Source organism: Triplophysa dalaica, chromosome 9, assembly GCF_015846415.1.
Source record: "Triplophysa dalaica isolate WHDGS20190420 chromosome 9, ASM1584641v1, whole genome shotgun sequence".
Classification (NCBI taxonomy): Eukaryota; Metazoa; Chordata; class Actinopteri; order Cypriniformes; family Nemacheilidae; genus Triplophysa; species Triplophysa dalaica.
Window position 1 is genome coordinate 10,438,728 of NC_079550.1, and position 22,151 is coordinate 10,460,878.

A 22,151-nucleotide genomic window follows, 5' to 3' on the forward strand; every position below is an offset into this window, starting at 1 on the left:
GTTATTTTAAATGTGCCTCGCATACATTTAAAGCGCCACACCGAGGGCACCCGGAACTGACGTACACCGAATATGAAGAACTGAATGATGTGGCAAAAATGAAACGATTTATTTGATCTCGCAAAGGAAATTCACAACAGCACTTTAAAATCCCACCTAAAATATTAAGGTACCAAATACTAGCAAACACCAAATCAGAGGTTCTCGCGTCGTCCTTGCGATCCACAAAATCGCTGAAATCGCAAATGTCCTTCCGCCGCAAAATCGGCGCTGCTGCTTCCGGATTGTCAGTCTGAGCTGTTTCCGCCGCCATTGCGGGTCTGAGCGAGTCCCATCCGTGCAGAGAGGGAAGAAAAAAAACATCAACCATCCGGCGGATCGGCTTGACACGACGAAACCGCGACACTTGATTTCTCCGTTTAATAAAACAACCAATCCTGTACCAGATCTGTTTTCAATCGGGGGTGTCCGTGGAGAGGAGGTCGTCGCTCGCTAAAGCTAGGCAGAAATATTGCGAGGAGTCCGGCCGGGAGGATTGAAAACAGAAGCCGTAACCATGGCTCAGATCCTGCCTATCCGCTTTCAGGAGCACTTGCAGGTGGGTTAACAGCACTGGATCTTACTCATAAATTACGCGTTTAAAGCGTTATTATTCGTTGGCTCTTTTGAAATAGAGGTGACAGGGCTCGCTAGCTTTAGCGCTAGCTCAATGAATGACCTCCCATACATGTCTACGGCTGTGTCTTTAAAAATGTGTAAGCTGCCTACATAGACAGCACTTTTCAGAAGTTTGCATCGAAAGCGACGATAATTTACAGTAGTATTATATGCTCTAATATCGTTTTAATATCCTTATGATTTCCTAAACGTTAATCCTTAAAATTGAAGGTTCGAGCGCATCAATGATGCTCAAAGATGCTGTTTAGGTAGGGAGCTTACTTGGGTTTGGGACGCAGTCTATAAAGGTGGATGCAGCGATCGCTGAAAGGATTACAGCAGCTTTATTAAACGACGAATAAACAACTATTCGGATTTCAGTTGAATGATTAATCTGATGAATTTAGTCCCAGATGTGACTGATAATAAAAATGTCACTTTGTTATTCGCTAAATTTTTAATTGTCGCTAGAAGCGATGCACACCATCACAACCCTCGTGAAGTCATATTTGTCAATGTCGGTGGTGTAAATCAGTATTGTTAAATAACAAAATCGAGTGGTCAAATAACGAATATTTGTTCAACTGTGTTAAAGTTATTAGAGATGTTTTAATGTATTAAAATGAAGACTGGAGATGACGAAATGAGTCTGAAGTCGATCCTGCGTGCTCTGACATTGCGCAGGTGCACCTCATCGGGGAGGAGGGTGGGCTTGTGAGAAACACATAGCTATGTATTTTTATCACAAAAAGCCCCACTAACATAAATAGTCATGTGGACGACGCATTTCCGAACTCTTACATATAGTGAAATCATATTGTGAAACTAGGCAGCGTTTTTAAGCATCACACACATCACCGTAAATAGGCTCCTATGATGTGGAGGAAAGTATGCTTTATTTATCAAGTCAGTCCAAAGACCCCTGTTATTCCTATTTCTAACAGAATGCACCATGTAATTGTGCCCAAACTGTATCTAACTTTGTTTTTCCTAAAACCAGCTCCAGAACTCGGGCATAAACCCAGCAAACATTGGGTTCAGCACCCTCACAATGGAGTCGGATAAATTCATCTGTATCAGGGAGAAGGTGGGCGAACAGGCCCAGGTGGTCATCATTGACATGAGCGATCCAAACACGCCCATCCGCAGGCCTATCTCTGCAGACAGTGCCATTATGAACCCAGCCAGCAAAGTCATCGCTCTTAAAGGTAAGACGCATTGGTGTAGGGACCCATCACACATTAAGGCACAGATGATGTAATGACTATTTTCAGAAAGTACAAAAATCTGCCTTTACGATTACAAGAGGTCCTTTTCATGCAACCCCCTCCCATCACCATATACAACATGACTTTGAATTTGTCATTTCTCATTAAGTTAAGCCTACTATTGTTAGTATATATATCAAGCATATTCCCAACAAATTCATATTCTCAGTCATATGTGTGTCATGACGCAGTAAAGCGTTTTGCAGAAATTTGTTTGTTTAAGAATAGCCTTTAAAATGTTCATTGAAAGTGTTTTGCAGTCATAAATGCTTTGTCTCTTTTTGCTTGTTTTTGTTCCTTATTTTTGTTTTGTTTCTTGCTGCCTTCTTATGTTTGCAGACGGTGAGTTCAAATTCATCTATTATGAGTTGTGGGGTTATAATTGTGCATTGTGGGGTCAATCTGAATGCCTTGATGTTGAATGATACAGATGTAGGTTAGCCATGTAGGGAGGGGGTCGGGAGTGTGTGATATGCATGTAACAGCAATAGTGTTTTTAATGGATACAACTTTTATATATTTTGTTGTTTTTATTTAGAACAACAATATTCTGCTATTTCTGTTTTGCTTTGTTTTGGAAGCCTATTGTCAATGCAATGCAAAGGTCTACCATAATCCAATGCCTTTTAAATTTAAGATATTTGTGCAGTCGTAGATTCATGCAGAATGCTGCATTTAAATTGAATATGACCTTGAAAATAGCAAGAGCAGTAAAACAAGGCTGTAAAATGCAGTTTATATTATTGCTCAGAGAATTTCCTCTTAAGATTTTCTCGTGTTTTGTAAAAAACAAACAAACCGTAGTGTACAAAGATAAGATAGGATATAGGGAGAAAAATATACAGTGGCCCCAGAAGTATTTATACATTAATCCAGACAAAACCATTATTTAAATGTATGAGCATTATTTAAAAAAAAAATATGTTCATCTTTTTGCAAAGTGTGTTTGAAACGTGTGGTTGTGCTATGTTTAAATCAAGTAACACCACCTTGGTTCGTTAATTCTTACGATTCATTCTTGAAATATATGTGGCTTATGTATGTAAATATTTTGGGTTCACTGTATATTGATTATGAAAAAACTTTCAGATTTAAATAGTGTATACTTGGGAAATAAAGCCAATTACAAGGTCAACCATGTTTTGCCTAAATTTACGCCAGTTATGATGACAGTCCCAGTGACCATAGATAAGATTAACAGTCATTTTACCAAAGCATTCTGCATTGGATTCTATTTCTTTGTAGTGTAGCATAAAGAATATATATTCTTATTTCATTTTCTGCATAATTTCTAAGCATACTAGCTACACAACTTTGCTAAAAATTGTTGCTAATGGTAACTAATTGCAAATCGAATCTCTTGCTTGATGTTTGTAAATGTTTGCAGTGCTTGTAATATAGATGTTTCCTTTTCATTCTTACAGTTTTGTCATATTGTTCGTATTTTTCATTACCTTACAATTACTTTGGCATAAGCATCATGTGATTATCTTACTCTTGACGTTCGTATGTTACCAAATTAAAAGTAGTTAAATACACTATAAAAATCCCTCTTTTATCCCGAATTTCAGCTGCAAAAACCCTTCAGATTTTCAACATTGAAATGAAGAGCAAGATGAAGGCCCACACCATGACCGATGACGTTACGTTTTGGAAGTGGATCTCTCTCAATACCGTAGCTCTCGTGACAGACAACGCCGTCTATCACTGGAGTATGGAAGGAGACTCGCAGCCTATCAAAGTCTTCGACCGACATTCCAGTTTAGCAGGCTGTCAGATTATTAACTACCGCACCGACGCCAAACAGAAATGGCTGCTTCTCATTGGAATCTCAGCACAGGTATGAATTTATCAAAATTTGTGTTAAGTCCAGCATGTCACCACAGAAGTTTCCTAATATTTTTTACTTTTTTGTCAGCAAAACCGTGTTGTGGGTGCAATGCAACTTTACTCAGTGGACAGGAAGGTGTCGCAGCCAATCGAAGGTCACGCTGCTGCATTTGCTCAGTTTAAAATGGAGGGAAATGCAGAGGAGTCCACACTATTCTGCTTTGCTGTTCGGGGACAAGCTGGAGGAAAGGTCTGATTAATGTGTCTGGAAAAAAATTTTGGTTGTTTTTCAAGTTAAAAAGACTGAATTTTGACGTTGTTCTCATAATGTTTTTTCCCGCAGTTACACATTATTGAGGTTGGAACACCTCCGACAGGTAATCAGCCTTTTCCAAAGAAAGCAGTGGATGTTTTCTTCCCTCCAGAGGCCCAGAACGATTTCCCGGTTGCTATGCAGGTATTTATTATTTTTTATGTTGTTTTAACATTCTTTTAACTTTTTGGGAGCATTTGAATCGAACGTTATTATGCTGAAATTATTGAAGTATCGAACACAAATACACAGTGTTTGCTTTAAGACCCAGATTTTATACCGGACATTAAATGATGATCCACTAAAGTACCAGAATTTTTTTATGGTGAAAAGTAAACAAGGTAATTGTAAATCATGCATGTAACCCTGCATTTAATGTAGTCTGGTTTTATTTCCTTTCAACTTGTAGTTTTATTCATAGGTTTTATGGACTAGGGCATGTCTCACAACCTGTCCATGTTGGCCACTTCCTAAATTTGGCTAGCCTCTATCGAGTGACATATATTTGTGACAGAATGACATGGAGTTTGTTTACATGCACAGTTTTTGTGGTTAACAACAAAATGTGCAGGGCCATATTAATTAGTTGCCCTCAGCATTGCTCTTTATCTGATGTTTGCGACCTATAATATTATTAAAAGTATATTATCAATATATCATTTTTCCAATATGTACACATTTTTTTTCTTTCTGTTTTAGTGGTAAAGGTTTAGACTTGGTCTTTAGAAAAATCGTTCCTGTCTCGTCCCTATCTAGATAAGCTCCAAGCACGACGTTGTTTTCCTCATCACCAAATACGGCTACATCCATCTTTATGACCTTGAGACCGGCACATGCATCTACATGAACAGGATCAGCGGAGAGACCATTTTTGTGACAGCCCCTCATGAAGCCACCGCTGGAATCATCGGTGTGAACCGGAAGGGCCAGGTACTACCTTTGATGTCTCCCATATAACTGACAGGCAGAAGAAAATGCTGCATTGGCTCAGTGGCACTCTTAACATTAGGGTTTGTTTGGTCAGCACATTCGAATGGAGCAGCTGAGCTTGAGGCACACCATGGGTTTGTTTCCATATATCCAGAGCGTGCCGAGCATGTGTATCTAGTTTGTTGTTCTTCAGTCTGTTGTAAGGGAATGCCATCAGTTGATGAATTATTATGGAGCTCAGAGCCGAGTCTTATTAAATATGCAGAGATGGGAAACACGATCTGTGCATTTGGTTACGCTCTCGTTTGTTTTCTCTCTTCATTAATGTCTTGTGTCCATCAAGCTCCTCATTTCAACCACAAGACTGTCGGCCACACTATGGATGGCATATAAATGTTATTGTTGTAATCGTGATTTATTCAAAATGATTTTTTAGCTAATAATGTTAAATTGAATCAATGTAATAACTGGGTTTTTCTTTTCATTTGGTCTGTACATTTCCTAAAGACTGTGTTAGGCAACTCATTTCACGACCATTCCTTGTATGTGTGAGAAAATATATTTTTAAGTTCACCCCAAAATGAAAATTTACTCCCCATCATGTCATTTAAGACCTGTATGACTTTCATTCTTCTGCAGAACACAAAAGAAGATATTTTGAAGAATGTTGGTAACCAACCCCATAGACATCCATTGTATGAACAAATACTGTTATTTTATATTTTGTGTTCAAATTGTTAAATTTATTTTAGAATAACAAAAAACAGGCTGTTATGCATCACGATTCCGTAAATTATGGATGCAGGAATGCCTGTGAATTATTGCATTTGTTGATCCCTCAACACATACTGTGAGAAGAGCATGTGATTCGCAGTAGGTGGTAGAGATGTGATCTCTAATCCTCTTATGGCAGTCTGTGATGTGCTTGCTCGAGTCAAAGTGACCACTGCTGCTGTCACGCTCTGACCTGCACAATAAATACATCATGGGATACCTGCCTATTCGTTTATGCATTACCCTAAGGGCAATTTGGATTGCGATAGGTGGCAATCTATTCCATTTCACTGTAATCTATTAGTTAATGAATATAATTAAAGTAATGCAGAAGAAATTATAGGCTGGTTTTGGAACAGAGAGATTTGTATTTCAGAGCCAAACAATTTCACAACAAGCATTTAAAATGCAATATCTTACACATAACTATGTATTCAGAGCTGTTTAAAGACCTTAAATAATGAAGTGTTATGTTTTTATTATCTTAGAATGAGCTATTTCTATCCACATACACCGTGGGTCCCCTTATATGGAGTTCACCTTGTTGTTTCTACAGCACCCCTTAACGAACAAACTGCTCCACATAGCGCTTTTCATAAATACGTTATCTCCTTCAGCAAAGAACTGAAAATGTAATGACATCTTAGTCCTGTATCAGCCGTTGTAGTGCTTCAAAAGCGAGTGGGCTGATGGTTGCAATTCACAACCTCACCACTAGATGCCACTAAAGTTTATACACTGGACCTTTAAAAATATATTTCACTCTTAAAATGAAAATTCTTCATCATTTACTCGTGTCATTTTAAACCCTTATGAATTCCTTCTGCAGAACATGAAATAATATATTTTGAAGAATTTTGGTGACCTAATAACATCGACTCTTGTTGACTTCCAATGTATGGACATTAAACCACTGAGACATTTCTCAAAATATTTTGTTTTGCACAGACGAAAGAGTCATATATAGGTTTTAAACAACATGAGGGTGAATGAATGATGACAGAGATTGTGGATGAACTATCCTATCGATTATATTAAAAAGATATATATATGATGTCATAGACCACAATTGAAAAGTTGTCTATTTTTGTAGCGCTTTGCAGCCTTTAATATAAAGAATCTTCATTTAATATATTCTTTGTATTTAATCTATTTTTTAGGTGCTGTCTGTCTGTGTGGAGGAGGAAAACATCATCCCTTACATCACCAACGTACTGCAGAACCCCGACCTGGCTCTCAGGATGGCCGTCCGCAACAACTTGGCTGGTGCCGAGGAGCTCTTCGCCCGCAAATTCAACAACCTTTTTGCAGGAGGCAATTACTCTGAAGCTGCCAAGGTGGCTGCGAATGCACCAAAGGTACGGCAGACTGCAAATTTCAAGCCTCATTAATCTTAGACAGGAATTTATTGAAGTTCCTGATTGACACTTGCATTATTTCAGGGTATTCTGCGTACCCCCGACACCATCCGTCGCTTCCAGGGTGTTCCGGCTCAGCCCGGTCAGACCTCTCCTCTACTGCAGTACTTCGGGATTCTGCTGGACCAGGGCCAGCTGAACAAGTTTGAGTCATTGGAGCTGTGCCGGCCGGTTTTACAGCAGGGCCGCAAGCAGCTCCTGGAGAAATGGCTGAAGGAAGATAAGGTGCTTCCTCTTGTGAAAAGATATAAGGAATAAATCATTATCACTGAGGGATTTGACATTCACATTGGCTTGCAGTAATAGAAACCTCCCAGCAGAGATTCCACTAAAACTAATAATCATCCATCACTTTTCTCTCACGCGCTGTTATTATTTCATAATTCATTTATTTCTTCACCCTTACTTTACTTTTAAAGTAGAGAAATTAAGTAGACCAGCTTGTTTTGTTATCTATCGTGACAAAGATTTGCGTGATGTCAGGGTTTATGAATATATAGTAAATAACAGGAGATGTTTTCTTTTGGTTTTCTGCAGCTGGAGTGCTCTGAGGAGTTGGGAGATCTGGTGAAGTCTGTTGATCCGACTCTTGCTCTCAGTGTCTATCTAAGGGCCAACGTTCCCAACAAAGTTATCCAGTGCTTTGCTGAGACCGGGCAGTTCCAGAAAATTGTACTATATGCAAAAAAGGTGGGTTAAGAAAAAGCAAAACCTACTCTCACTTTTTTTATGTAAAAATAAAATATATTCAGACTTTTCATGTAGGAAACATACACTTTTGTTTAGTTTTAATGTCAAAGGAAAATATTTTAAGGCGGTCGATTTCCCATCATATATACAAGATCTTTGCGAAAAATGTTTGCAACTCTGGATGGGGAAAAATGGACATTCTGGATATTGCAGGACAGCTTATTGAAACGATGCCACAGCGAATGAGTGCCGTAATCAAAGCTAATGGCGATCCAATGAAATCATGTTTATAGGTTTTTTAATGTTAAAAAATTACCAACATTGGAATAAAAGGAAAAATTGAAAAGCACAAACAAAAGCATTTAAACTCATGTGGAACGGTATAATACCAAACCAGAACATCCAAAACAAAACCCAATGTATATTGACAGTCTGTGATATGTTGTTTATTTGGTTTACATGTTCTTGATAAGAAATACAATATCATATAGGCCTATTTTACTCAGGTGAAAGCTCCTTAGCCGGTTAACAAAAACCCGCTGCTCTTCTAACTCCCGGTAACAAAACCAAGATCTGACAAGAATTTCTGGCTTAATAACAATAATGCACTATATACAAAAAGTAAAAAAATTGACAAAAAGCAAAAAATCGTTGTTTAAATGAATGTGCAGATGTGTTATTTACAGGTTTAACGTATTGCTTCTTACAATGTACAGTTTGCAGATGCGATGTGCAATTGTGCAATGTAATGGACAGTGTATAAATATAAAATATAATAAACAAAATTAATTTCCAAAGACCAAATGCACTGAACAAGTAATAAATGAATTATTGTTAATCATTGAAAATAACGTTGGTATTTTTATACTTAAGTAATGTAAACGAGTGTGAACTAATTCTGTGGTAGTTTTGAAACATTTTAATATGGTGATGTGAGCAGAGCATAACACGCGATCCGGTGTGTAAACTCAAAATATCAAAACTAGCTTGCGATCTGAGTGAACAAAGATTAGGAACACATACTAATTATTTTTATATTTTATATATATTATGAAATCATTACATATGAAGTGAAGAAGTGTAAAATAAGACGTGACAACTCTGGGTCTTCTGTCGCGGTAACTTAACAAAGTGGTTTACGAATATTCGTATAGCATTTTTAATTTTCGAATAGTTAATGCATATCGAATATTCAAACAATCCCTAGTTATATCCACAGTTAATATAAGATTCCTTACCCAAATGCAATGAACAAACAAACACAGCTGAACTTCTGCGAAGCACATTGATGAGCAAACTCTTTCTCTTGACGCATGGGCGTGCTCTTTCTTTCGCGGTCGCTGGTAGACTGCTGGGCGTGCTTTTCCGGAAGAATGGTCCAATAAGAAAAGTTGTTATGTAACGGAATTTCATGGTCGAAGAAACTTTCAGAAATGTGTACGAACCTTGGGGGAGTGTCTCGAGCACAGAAATGCTACGTCATATGCCCAACTTCGACAAGTTGACAATGTTATGCATGACAAGCTTGTACAAGATTAACCCCCCCTTTAAAAGGAAAATTGACTCGCATTTTTGTTTATTTTTTTAATGTAGAAAGACAACATACTCAAACTTTTTGTATTTTCATGTAAAAGAGCAGCAAACCTGCACCTTTTTCGCCTGAATAAAAACATTGCACAGTAGGTGTATTAATAATAAAAACATATAAATCATATTTTTTAGGAATCCTCATATTCTTGCAACCACATTTTGAAATAATACATACCTGTACATGCATATGTAATGCAAACAAATCCACGGATATTATAGGTATGTGAGATTAAAGAAGAGATTATTACATGTTTCCAGGCAATAGATTTTAGAGTCATCAGTAAATGGCTGCATAAGGATTTGAAATTTGCGACCGCCCTCTAATGCGAGGCCATCTGTGTGCAGGTTGGCTACACTCCAGACTGGATCTTCCTGTTGAGGAACGTGATGCGGATCAGTCCAGAACAAGGTCTGCAGTTTTCTCAAATGCTCGTTCAGGATGAGGAACCTTTGGCTGACATCACTCAGGTCTGAGACAGTTCTGACTCATATCTTCTTGATAGATTTTTAAATGATTTTAACAAACTTGGAAGATGTGTTATTCTACAATGGCTGACTTTTTTTTTTCTTTATAGATTGTGGATGTGTTTATGGAATATAACCTGATACAGCAGTGCACTTCTTTCCTATTGGATGCCCTGAAGAACAACCGACCCACTGAGGGACCTCTGCAGACTCGTCTGCTGGAGATGAACCTAATGCACGCTCCACAGGTCTCTAGTGCAAAACATATAAAGTAGGGGTGTGCGATATGACGATATTAGATCGCGAACGATTAAAATGACTGCACGATCCACTTTTTCGGGAAAATCGTTAAATCGTCCTATATAGTAGTGTTCTATAGAATTCGTCAACATACTTGCGATAGATTGCGCCATGTAAACAAGCTCATATACGTTGCTTGTGAATTCAGTTAGATTAAGTGACGCGGTCAGTGAAGATGGAGGGAAAACGGAGGACTTGGTCCCTAAAAAAAGTTATCCATCAGTAATAATGAAATGGTTTGGGTTTTCTCCAACTGTCACGGCCCAAACAACAGTTATTTGCAAATGTGGCAATGATAAGATTCGAGCGTCGTAAGGCAACACAACGAACCTTTTTAACCACCTCAAAATAAAGGGACTGAAAGAGTATGCCGACAGTCAAATTATAAAGGGATCCCACGCGAGTAAATCAGGTACAACCAAGCATACGGAAACTAAAAGGCTTAAACAACGACTTTACCGAAACAACCATTTGAGAAAGGAACTCCGTATCCGTATGACAGAATGAACAAGCGCTGGAAAGATGTCACTGACGCGGACGCATTTTACTGGCCAAAGACATGATTCCCATAAAGACTGTGGAAAATGAGGGCTTTAAAAAACTGCTTAAAGTCGTAGATCCACGTTACGAAATACCCAGCCAAAAATATTTATCCTCCACGCCCATTCCACAGCTTTACTCCGAGTGCCGCAACAAGATGAAAAACAAAATTCAAAATGTAAAGTTTTTTGCTAACAGCTGATTTATGGTCTTGCACTTGCATTAAATATTAACTTGATTAAAATATTCTTCAAAATATAAATGGTAAAGAGTATATTTTTATATGGGGACTTAGTTTGGCTGTATTGAAGCCCCTTTAATTTGCAAAATAGTCTTAAAACCAACTTGAAGAAGAACCGCGATAAAATCGTGAATCGTGATCTATCTGGAAAAAAATCGTGATTTGAATTTTTTTTCTAGATCGCCCACCCCTAATATAAAGATCACATTTCTTCTTTATATTTTTTTCTTTTTTTTATTGTATCTCACTGAACCTGTTTTTTATCTTCAGGTGGCTGATGCCATTCTGGGCAACCAGATGTTCACTCACTACGACCGCGCTCATGTGGCTCAGCTGTGTGAGAAAGCTGGTCTTCTGCAGAGAGCTCTGGAGCACTACACTGACCTGTATGACATCAAAAGGGCTGTAGTCCACACCCATCTGCTCAACCCAGAGGTAACATGATGTTCTTCCATGTCTTGGCCATAGATGTTTCCATTCATATAAACTTGGGAAGTAACCAATTCTGTCTCGACTGCAGTGGCTGGTGAACTTCTTTGGCGCACTGTCGGTGGAGGACTCTTTGGAGTGTCTGAGAGCCATGCTCTCTGCCAACATTAGGCAGAACCTTCAGATCTGCGTACAGGTTGCCTCCAAGTATCACGAGCAGCTGTCCACCCAGGGCCTCACAGAACTCTTCGAGTCCTTTAAGAGCTTTGAGGGTATGCACACATAATATATTGCCGTTTTGCATCCAGATCGATTGTCATGAAAGGTCACAACTACTTTAACGGTATCTGGTTGTGCGGTCTTCCAGGGCTGTTCTACTTCCTGGGCTCCATTGTGAACTTCAGTCAGGATCCAGAAGTTCATTTTAAATATATCCAGGCTGCCTGCAAAACTGGTCAAATTAAGGAAGTTGAAAGAATCTGCAGAGAAAGCAACTGTTACGATCCTGAACGTGTGAAGAACTTTCTCAAGGTATGACATCTGATGCCCAATTTTTACAATTTAAAAATCAAGGTCTCCTTAAAGTGATAGTTCACCCAAAAAAGGTGTCAGTCATCATTTAGTCACCCCCCTGTCATTTCAAACCTGTAAGACTTTCTGTCTTCCACATAACACCAAAAAAATATTTTGAAGAATGTTTTAAACTGGCACCCATTCACTTGGATTGGTTTTGTGACCATTCATTAGAAGTGAATGGGTGCCGGTGCTGTTTGGTTACCAACTTTCTTCAAAATATTTTCATTTGTGTTCTGTGGAAGAAAGAGAGTGATACAGGTTTGAAAAGACAAGAGGGTGAGTAAATGATGACACAATTTTCATTTTTGGGTGAACTATTATATATAAGTCGATTTTTCAGTTGACTTACTCGCATAAAGGTAAGTATGTAAAGTAACTTGTAATTTTATGTTAACAAAGATGACGATAAGAAGTTCTGAATTGGAGCTTTTAACAATCATCATCAGTGTTCTTTGACTATCCAAGTTCTTCTATTATGTTTCTGAATTTTTATTTCACATATAAGTTTGACTTTGATTTCAGTCTTTGGAAGCTTTATTCAGTCAATATTAAAGATATCATGGTTATGTTTCATAGAATGTTCTTGACATTATGTAGGATGATTTTATAATGAAATCCTTAAATCACAAAAAATGACTTGAGATGGGTTTTTACAGGCAGGATCATAGATTACAAATGCACTATTTTAATAACACCAAATTCTTAAACGTGTTTCAAACAGGAGGCGAAACTGACCGACCAGCTGCCCCTCATCATTGTGTGTGACCGCTTTGACTTCGTCCATGACCTTGTGCTCTACCTGTATCGCAACAACCTGCAGAAATACATTGAAATCTACGTGCAAAAGGTAAGTGTGTAGTGTTACGTATCCTGTTTCACAAAAATGAAATTGATCAGACAAAAAATTGGCAACACTTGTGTTCCTCAACATCTGTTCTATCAGCCTGAGCTAGTTCAACATTGAGAAAAGATTGTTTGTCTGTTTGTGTGTTTCAGGTAAACCCAAGCCGCTTGCCCGTGGTGATCGGAGGCCTGCTAGATGTGGACTGCTCAGAGGACGTCATCAAGAACCTCATTTTGGTGGTGAGAGGACAGTTCTCCACTGATGAACTGGTGGCCGAGGTGGAGAAGAGAAACAGGTGATTTAAGACGACAAATATCCAGCGACTGCTTGTATATTCACTTGTTATTTTTATTAATGCTTAAATTTATGATAGACTGAAGCTTCTCCTGCCATGGTTGGAGGCTCGTATCCACGAAGGCTGTGAGGAACCGGCTACCCATAATGCCCTGGCTAAGATCTACATCGACAGCAACAACAACCCAGAGCGCTTCCTCAGAGAGAACCCTTTCTATGACAGCCGCGTGGTGGGCAAGTACTGCGAGAAGAGGGACCCGCATCTAGCCTGTGTGGCTTATGAGAGGGGACAATGTGACCAGGAGCTCATCCATGTAAGGACGTCTTCTTGCCTAGAAGCGGCACATTTGTAGTTCTGGTCCCATTTAATATTTGGAGAAAAGTTGGTTTTTGAATTCGGCTCCTATTGTTTTCTCTTTTACATCTATAGGTTTGCAATGAGAATTCCCTCTTCAAGAGTCTCTCCCGATACCTTGTGCGTCGTAAGGATCCGGAACTCTGGGCTAGTGTCCTTCTGGAAAGCAACCCATACAGGAGACCTTTGATTGACCAGGTACACATGAGAAAGTGACTTACTACGATTCGTAGAATTGAAGATTAGCTTACCGACCATTGGTTAACATTACCGACCATCACAGGTTGTGCAGACCGCGCTCTCTGAGACCCAAGACCCTGAGGAGGTCTCTGTTACTGTCAAAGCTTTCATGACTGCTGACCTACCCAATGAACTCATTGAACTTCTGGAGAAGATCGTCTTGGACAACTCGGTGTTTAGTGAACACAGGTAATTTCAGGAAATTATCTTCTGTCAGAAGTGTTTAAAGGCACAATATGTACGATTTTTTTGCATTAAAATATCCAAAAATGTCATAAGTGGTGGTGAAAACAACATTACCCATCATTCCACCCTTCTTCGCAGTATCATTGAGCTACGACTTTTTGTTTAAATTTTTTGAATGAAAAAGTACACATTGTGTCTTTACTCTTTACAAGCTAATTTAACATTTAATAATTTCCAAAACTAAACAATTGCTTTGTGTGTCAGGAACCTGCAGAACCTTCTGATCCTGACCGCCATCAAAGCTGACCGCACTCGTGTCATGGAGTATATCAACCGCCTGGAAAACTACGATGCCCCTGACATCGCTAACATCGCCATTAGCAACGAGCTCTTCGAAGAAGCTTTCGCGATCTTCAGGAAATTCGATGTGAACACATCAGCCGTGCAGGTGCGCCACCTTCATAATCTCTCAATTACCTTTTACACCCTTTAACATAATTTGCCAGAGTACGAGAACACGATCGCTCTCTTTTTATCCTCGACTTTGGTTTCTCATCGTTTGTTGTGCTGGACTGCAGGTTCTCATCGAGCACATTGGCAATCTGGACCGAGCCTATGAGTTTGCCGAGCGCTGTAATGAGCCTGCGGTTTGGAGTCAGTTGGCTAAAGCTCAGCTGCAGAAGGAACTGGTGAAAGAGGCCATTGACTCCTACATCAAAGCTGATGACCCCTCTGCTTACATGGAGGTGGGACAGGCCGCAGCACAAAGCGGTAAGATTTAAAAAGCGGTATTCATTAGTAAACCCAATTGGAGATCTTGAATATGAAAAAGAGGATACTGATCTTTGTATTTTGGGATCCGTAATGTTTTCCTCAGGAAACTGGGAGGATCTGGTGAAGTTCCTGCAGATGGCTCGTAAGAAGGCTCGTGAGTCGTACGTGGAGACCGAGCTCATCTTTGCATTGGCCAAGACCAACCGCCTGGCCGAACTAGAAGAGTTTATCAATGGACCTAACAATGCACACATTCAACAAGTACGAGTCGTCTACTTTACTTAAGCATGTTGTACTTCTGTGTAAGGACAGACCTGTAGCTTATTTTTTATTTGTCTAGGTTGGTGACCGATGCTACGACGAGAAGATGTATGATGCAGCTAAATTACTTTATAACAATGTGTCCAACTTTGGCCGTCTGGCCTCAACCCTGGTGCATCTCGGGGAGTATCAGGCGGCTGTCGATGGCGCCCGCAAAGCCAACAGCACAAGGACCTGGAAAGAGGTCGGGTCACGGTTCTCAAAATTAAACTCATTTGCTTTACTGTGTTTGTGTTCCTCATTATTTAAGGTTACTTTAATGACTGTTGTTTTCTGTATGTAGGTTTGCTTCGCCTGCGTGGAAGGAAAAGAGTTCCGCTTGGCTCAGATGTGTGGATTACATATTGTCGTCCATGCGGATGAACTCGAGGAGCTCATCAACTACTACCAGGTGAATACACACCAGATACTTGAGATTTAAAATCCATATCCTATAATCATGAATGACTGAAAAATTATTTCAATTTACCTTTGCTCTTATTTTTGTAGTAAATTTAGTAATTTTCTTATGTGCTTTTATAATTCTATTTCAGTTTTTTTATTTCAGTTTTATTTTTATTTTAATATTTTTTACAATTTGTTTATTTATTTAATAATTATTACATAATTTAATAAATGTTATTTAGGAAATATGTTATTATTTTTTACTACCCAAAATGTCTAGGTCTAGCTTTAGTAAACTATAACAATGTACCCTCCATCAGGACCGTGGTTATTTTGAGGAGCTGATCACCATGCTGGAGGCGGCGTTGGGGTTGGAGCGTGCTCACATGGGCATGTTCACAGAGCTGGCCATCTTGTACTCCAAATTCAAGCCGCAGAAAATGAGGGAGCACCTGGAACTCTTCTGGTCCAGAGTCAACATTCCCAAGGTCAGAGAGCTGAAATAGTCCCTGTAACTTGAATGCTGTGATCAGAGAATGATGGGTTGATATTTTTGCTGTGCAGGTTTTGAGGGCGGCTGAGCAGGCTCACCTGTGGGCGGAGCTAGTTTTCCTGTATGACAAGTATGAGGAGTATGACAACGCTATCATCACCATGATGAACCATCCTGCAGATGCCTGGAAGGAGAGTCAGTTCAAAGACATCATAACCAAGGTATTGTCATAGCTTTGGATGAGAAGGAAGCACTTATTTCATTTGTAACACAAATCTGTTATGAAGTTAAAGTGGATTGATGTGAAGTATTTTGTGTGTTGTTGCAGGTGGCTAACGTTGAGCTGTATTACAAAGCCACTCAGTTCTATCTGGAGTTTAAACCTTTGTTACTGAATGACCTGCTGATCGTATTGTCCCCGCGGCTTGACCACACTCGCGCCGTCAACTTCTTCAGCAAGGTATCGTGCATCGACCTCTCCTGACCTTACATCGCTTTTAAAAGTCAAATCCTGAAACAATGTGACTTTGATGTTCTTTTGCGTAGGTCAAGCAGTTGTCATTGGTGAAGCCATACCTGCGGTCTGTACAGAACCACAATAACAAGGGCGTAAATGAGGCACTAAATAACCTATTCATCAATGAGGAAGATTATCAGGTAGGAAGTGTGTCTGTCTTCACCGTGACATTTGGTACTTCTGTGCTGTGCCATTTGTGACTTGACTTGGACTTTTCAGCTTTTCTCAACCCATGTCATTGTTCTCCACAGGCTCTGCGCACGTCCATCGATGCCTACGACAACTTCGACAACATATCTCTGGCTCTGAGCCTGGAGAAGCACGAACTCATCGAGTTCAGGCGAATCGCCGCCTACCTGTTTAAGGGCAACAACCGCTGGAAGCAAAGCGTTGAGCTCTGCAAGAAAGACAAACTCTACAAGGTCTCAGTCTTTGTCATATGGAACGTCAAACAGCATCTTAGTTTTCTACGACCTGCTGAACAAAATGTCTTTGTTTTTTCACAGGATGCAATGCAGTACGCTTCCGAGTCCAAAGACACAGAACTGGCCGAGGAGCTTCTGCAGTGGTTCTTGGAAGAAGATAAGAAAGAGTGTTTTGCTGCCTGCTTATTCACCTGCTACGACCTGCTAAGGCCCGACGTGGTGCTGGAGACCGCGTGGAGGCACAACCTCATGGACTTCTCCATGCCCTACTTCATTCAGGTCATGAGGGAGTACCTCAGCAAGGTGAGCATCCACCCTGTAGTACAGATGGGTTAAAGTTTCAGATATTTTAGACGCTTTTTGATGTTCAGTTTTTGTAAAAATCCATTAGCTTTGTTCCAAAACAACAGGTTGTCATGCTGTCTTAAGTCTTCATAGACCGCTGTCTTCTAAGAAGGACTTGACTTTTTTAGTCATATTTCGTCTTGGCATGTGATTTTCGATGCAGGGAATGTAATTAATCTTTTGTACCTTTTTGTAATTTGTTTTGACATCAATTTATTTGTTTTAAATAAATTATGTTGAAAAATGTGATGCTTTATAAAACTGTCTAGACAGGCCAACTTAACGTCTTGAACAAAGCTCTTGTATGTCTATGTTTTTCATGTTTTTTGTATAATTTGTTAAATTTATTCACATTTTAGAGAATACCCCATTTTTGGTATTGCATGCTAAAGCTGCATTCTGTAGGATTTTTTTGTTAAAAATGAAGAAAAATCAGTAATTGATCAACTACATAAAAATCAATGTTCAAATCATGTTTACTTACCTCATCCTGTTTTACAATCCAAGTCTATAATAATGATTTATAATAAGATATGCACCGTAGCGGCCGATAATCGGTATCGACCTATAAAAGCAAGTTTTGAACCAATAATTAGAGCCAATAAATATCCTGTCAATCAAAAGAGGACAGGGAAATGGAATGAATTTGTGCTCTGTATATAGAAAATGTTTAGAAACATCACCAGTTTGATGTTCAATATCAAAGGCTGTTATATGAATTAAGAGAAAGGTAAGAAATATTAATTTAATCTTCAGAATCAGTATCGGCTGATATCACTCTTAAATAATCATTATCGGTTGAGAAACTTGGTAACAGTGCATCTCTATTATAAAGTTATTCTGTCAATGTCAGTTTGATTTTAACTATAGTAAAAAAGTACACATAAGAAACTTGAAATTTTTTAGGGAGGCCAAAGTTACAGATTGCAGCTTTAACTTATATTTCTTTCATCATCAATGAACATGGTTAGATCAAACATTAAATATACATCATTCATTAGGAATATTGAATCATCTTTACCTGAAGTGTGTTTGTTTTAGATGTATAGTTGTGTAAGTTAATCACAGTAATACTAGTCGAGAAACAGGTTGTTTTGTTTATCTTCTGATTTCCTTCTGTTGATTTCTTTTAACACTTCTGGTGATTTCTGCATTTGTTCTCTACCTGCTTTATTTCAATGCTGGACTGTTAAGTTTGCTTTTGTTTCTTAAGCTGCCACTCTTAAATTCCCTTTCAGGTTGATGCAATTAAGGAAAAGGTGAAGGTTCACTCTTATTCCGCCTTTAACCCTTGTAGTTTGGAAGACTGAAACTTTGAAGAGTCTGCATGAGTTCTTCCCTCCCATATCACTCTGCTGCTTTTCAAAACACACCTTAACTAGACTTCCCTTGAGTTTCTTCTAGATTACTGACCATCTCGTATACCAGACGCTGTGATGCAGAGCCTCAGAACTATAGATGTTTGCAAGCTGGAATTAGCTGATGAACCGTCATTTTGTTCACAACTGATGATTGTCATCAACGATCACAGTTTCTTTTTGACTAAATTTAAAGATTGCTAAAGTTCATCAGCTAATTCAGTTGTAGTCTGAATTTTAGATTTAAAGTGAGATGAGAGCAAAATGAAGTGACCACGCTTTCAGAATTTCTATACATATTTGCTTTTCTTTAAACTGAGAAGTAAATAGGTGCATGGTTGCTCGGTTTGCTTTCAACGTCTAGTGATGTTTTGATAAAACGTGGTCCTTCACTAAACTAAAATGGCTGTTAGTGACTTACAAAGCATGTGTTTTCCATGACATTAGCCCCCTTGACAGGTCAGGGAACTTGGCTGTTGGCTTTGCCTGCCTCTGGAAGCCGTGAATGGCTCTGTAGACCATCTCTCACCCATCCCTCCTTTACTCTTACTCTGCCTTTCTCTCATGCACTCTTTTTAACATAGGAATAACAACTACACCTTTGGCATGATTTCTCCCTTTCAACAAAACTTCGACTTGCAGGTCTCTATAAGCCTGCTTGACAGCATAATTCTTAATTCATATTTCAAATTCATAATACATAAAACCTTTCAATGTAGAAACCGGGTCTATGTAGAGAACTGAACCCAAATGCGCCGTTAAAGGAGAAGTTGACTCAAAAACGAAAGTCCTGTCATCATCTATGTTAAATTTTCTTCTGCGGAACACCATTGAGAACCATTGAAAAGTAAATGATCGCATTCATGTCACTTAATGACAGGTAAGACCATAGATCTATATACATAGATGCCCCCATTAGTAGTTGATTTGTTGGGACGCTATATGCAAGGTGTCTGTCTTATTGAACTGATCCATAAACACTTGGAAACAGGTTAACTGTACTTCTGGAATAGTAGTTATTCATACAAAATGCAAAAACGACATTAATACGTTGTGTTAAAAACCAGTAGTATTGAGTTAAAACATACAAACAGACTAACCAGCACATTGTCAGTTGTGAAAGGTTATCCTGTGTCTTCTGAAATTCATTTTATTTTCTTTTGGGAAACGTTTTTTTCAAATGTATTATTGTGAGCAATTCAAATATGAACCATTTCAAAATGGCAGACACATTTGACTTGTTTGGGACTGTCAAATGAGGCATCTATGTGTATATTTATGGGAAGGCACCCGTAGGACTTTGCAGAGCTTTTGTTCGTAGCCTTTGCACGATGACTTCATTTTTTTGCAGGGGCGTCTATTATACAGCACCTGTCCAATGAGCTGTGCCTTCCTATTACGTAACAAATGTTTAGTGGCACAAAGTAAGACTTAAACCAGCAGAGCAGTTATTAAATTTAACAAAAGGGGTTCTGTTTTCTACATATTCACAGTTAAAAAAACGACAACACTGACTGACTGGATGGCAGGACCGTCTATCTTTAGTTTTAGAACCTTTCGCGTCTTATTTACAGAGGATCTGTAGAATCATAGTGGTCTGGTTGTGGTGTATGTGGATAAAATGCTGATTTATGAAGGGGAGTGTTCCATCGTGAGATATGAAGTGCTATGGCAAGGAGCTTGTGCCCTGAGACCTGCTTTGAAAGCCTGTGCACCTTGTATTAAGCTTGGCTTTATGCATCTCCCATGAATGGTCCCATCCAGCAGTCACTAGTACCTGACTCGAGGCCATTTATCTCTGCTCATGGTGTCTCGTTTGTCTTTCTTTCTCCCTCTGCTTTATTCAGGTTGATAAATTGGATGCTTCAGAGTCTTTGAGGAAAGCGGAAGAGCAACTCACAGAAGCACAACCCATTGTCTATGGTAGGATTCTTGCCAGGATTTTTGTATGATGTGTTAATTTAGTAATGCAGAACCTTGCAGACCTTTAGTCAAGTGATGATTGATGAATGAATGAATGTTGCATGCGTTTTATTTCCAGGCACACCCCAGTTGATGCTCACTGCAGGCCCCAATGTCGCAGTACCCCCACAGCAGCCTTACGGCTACGGCTACCCCACAGCGCCTGGCTACGGCCAACCCGCACAGCCAGGCTTCGGCTACGGCATGTAGAGCCCTCCTGCCCGCAGCTGTCCATCCATCTCTCCTTAAGTTTCTTACTAGCTTATTGTGGTCTACTCACAAGGTTATATAAAGTTTAAATAAAAGATACGCGTTTTAAATTATTTTCCTTGAAATGCAATGAAGGACTTCATTTTTATTTGTGTTGTCAAAGAAAATAATCGGACCACGTTTTTTGTTGTCACATTCCATATTTAAGGCTTATCACAAGCTTATTTTTTTGTTTTGAGGCAGATTTTTTTTAAGGTGGCATGGGTTGTGTATGTAAGTGGAGTTGTGAGAAGAGCAATTAACCTTAAACTATGTCGTGAAGCATCTGATTTGCACTCTTGTGAGAGGAAACTAATGTAGAACTCTTAATTTTGATGTATTGTATGTGAAGAGCTTACACTGTCAATCTGTTTAATGCATTTCATTATTGTATATTCTGAAAAAAATGTAAAACAATATTTGAACATGAACGTATGCATCCATGGGTACATTTAGCTAACACTAAGTAATAATCTGATATTCTACACAAATATGTAGCTGTATGGAAATTTTAAGCGCATACAGATATGAATATAGTACACGATTTTAATCCCTTAGCATAAACTGGTTCCCTGTTTGACCTCGTAGTTGTTAACATCTCGTTCACTCCATGTGTAACAGGTGACCTTTCCTTGTATTGAATACAGTGCTTTTTCTTGTGTGAATCCCATTTCCATAAATGAGCAAGGGATACATCGATCCTTCTGACTTCTGTGTTTACTCATCCGATTCTTTGTATTAAGGTTTGTGTGTGCCAGGTGTTGTGCTGTTCTAGCTCACTATTTGAAGTGTACAGAAGAATTAATACACAATGGATACTAATGCTTTGTCCTCCTGTAAGATTTGTGTGTGATCTGCAGAATGGAAAATAGGGGAATATACATTAACAGGACTGTGATTATTTTGGGGGCTTGATTGTAAATTGGCAAAGATTAAAAAGAAACTCATCCGTTCTCCATCATATATTTTGCCACTTTATTTTGTTTCGCAAATGATGTTAAAGCAGACATAACAAAGGACTAGAAATTCATATATAAGGTAAAAAATATACAGGTACATCTTAACAAATTTGAATATCATGAAAAAGATTAATATTTTTTGTCATTCATTTCAGAAAGTGAAACCCATATATTATATAGATTCATTACACATAGAGAGAAATATTTCAAGCCTGTATTTCTTGAAATTTTAATGATTATGGCTTAAAGATAATGAAAAAAAAAAATCCACTGTCTCAGAAAATCAGAATATGACATAAGATCAATAAAAAAATGATATTTTAAACAGAAATGTCAGACTTCTGAAAAGTATGTTCATTTCTATGCACTCAATATTTGGTTGGGCCTCCTTTTGCACGAATTACTGCATCAATGTGGCGTGGCA

General features: G+C 38.8%; 1 protein-coding gene across 2 annotated transcripts; it reads left to right on the forward strand.

Annotated features, from left to right (window-relative positions):
• Positions 1-75: 75 nt before the first annotated feature.
• Positions 76-21,731, forward strand: cltcb (clathrin, heavy chain b (Hc)). 2 transcript variants are annotated; one of them, XM_056756406.1, is made up of 33 exons: positions 76-598; positions 1,658-1,865; positions 3,497-3,765; positions 3,844-4,005; positions 4,099-4,212; positions 4,825-4,998; positions 6,933-7,130; positions 7,215-7,415; positions 7,728-7,880; positions 9,816-9,938; positions 10,046-10,183; positions 11,287-11,451; positions 11,537-11,717; positions 11,813-11,976; positions 12,743-12,868; positions 13,018-13,160; positions 13,239-13,473; positions 13,590-13,712; positions 13,798-13,943; positions 14,205-14,388; positions 14,519-14,711; positions 14,818-14,975; positions 15,055-15,219; positions 15,319-15,426; positions 15,740-15,907; positions 15,984-16,133; positions 16,241-16,372; positions 16,459-16,569; positions 16,681-16,851; positions 16,936-17,157; positions 18,438-18,458; positions 20,405-20,480; positions 20,599-21,731. In XM_056756406.1, exons 1-33 carry the CDS (start codon positions 557-559, stop codon positions 20,727-20,729), a joined length of 5,055 nt encoding a protein of 1,684 aa, XP_056612384.1. In that variant the 5' UTR covers positions 76-556; the 3' UTR covers positions 20,730-21,731. The 2 variants fall into 2 exon arrangements, with proteins under 2 accessions (XP_056612384.1, XP_056612385.1); XM_056756407.1 differs by lacking the exon at positions 18,438-18,458 and having other exon boundaries at positions 77-598.
• Positions 21,732-22,151: the final 420 nt, after the last annotated feature.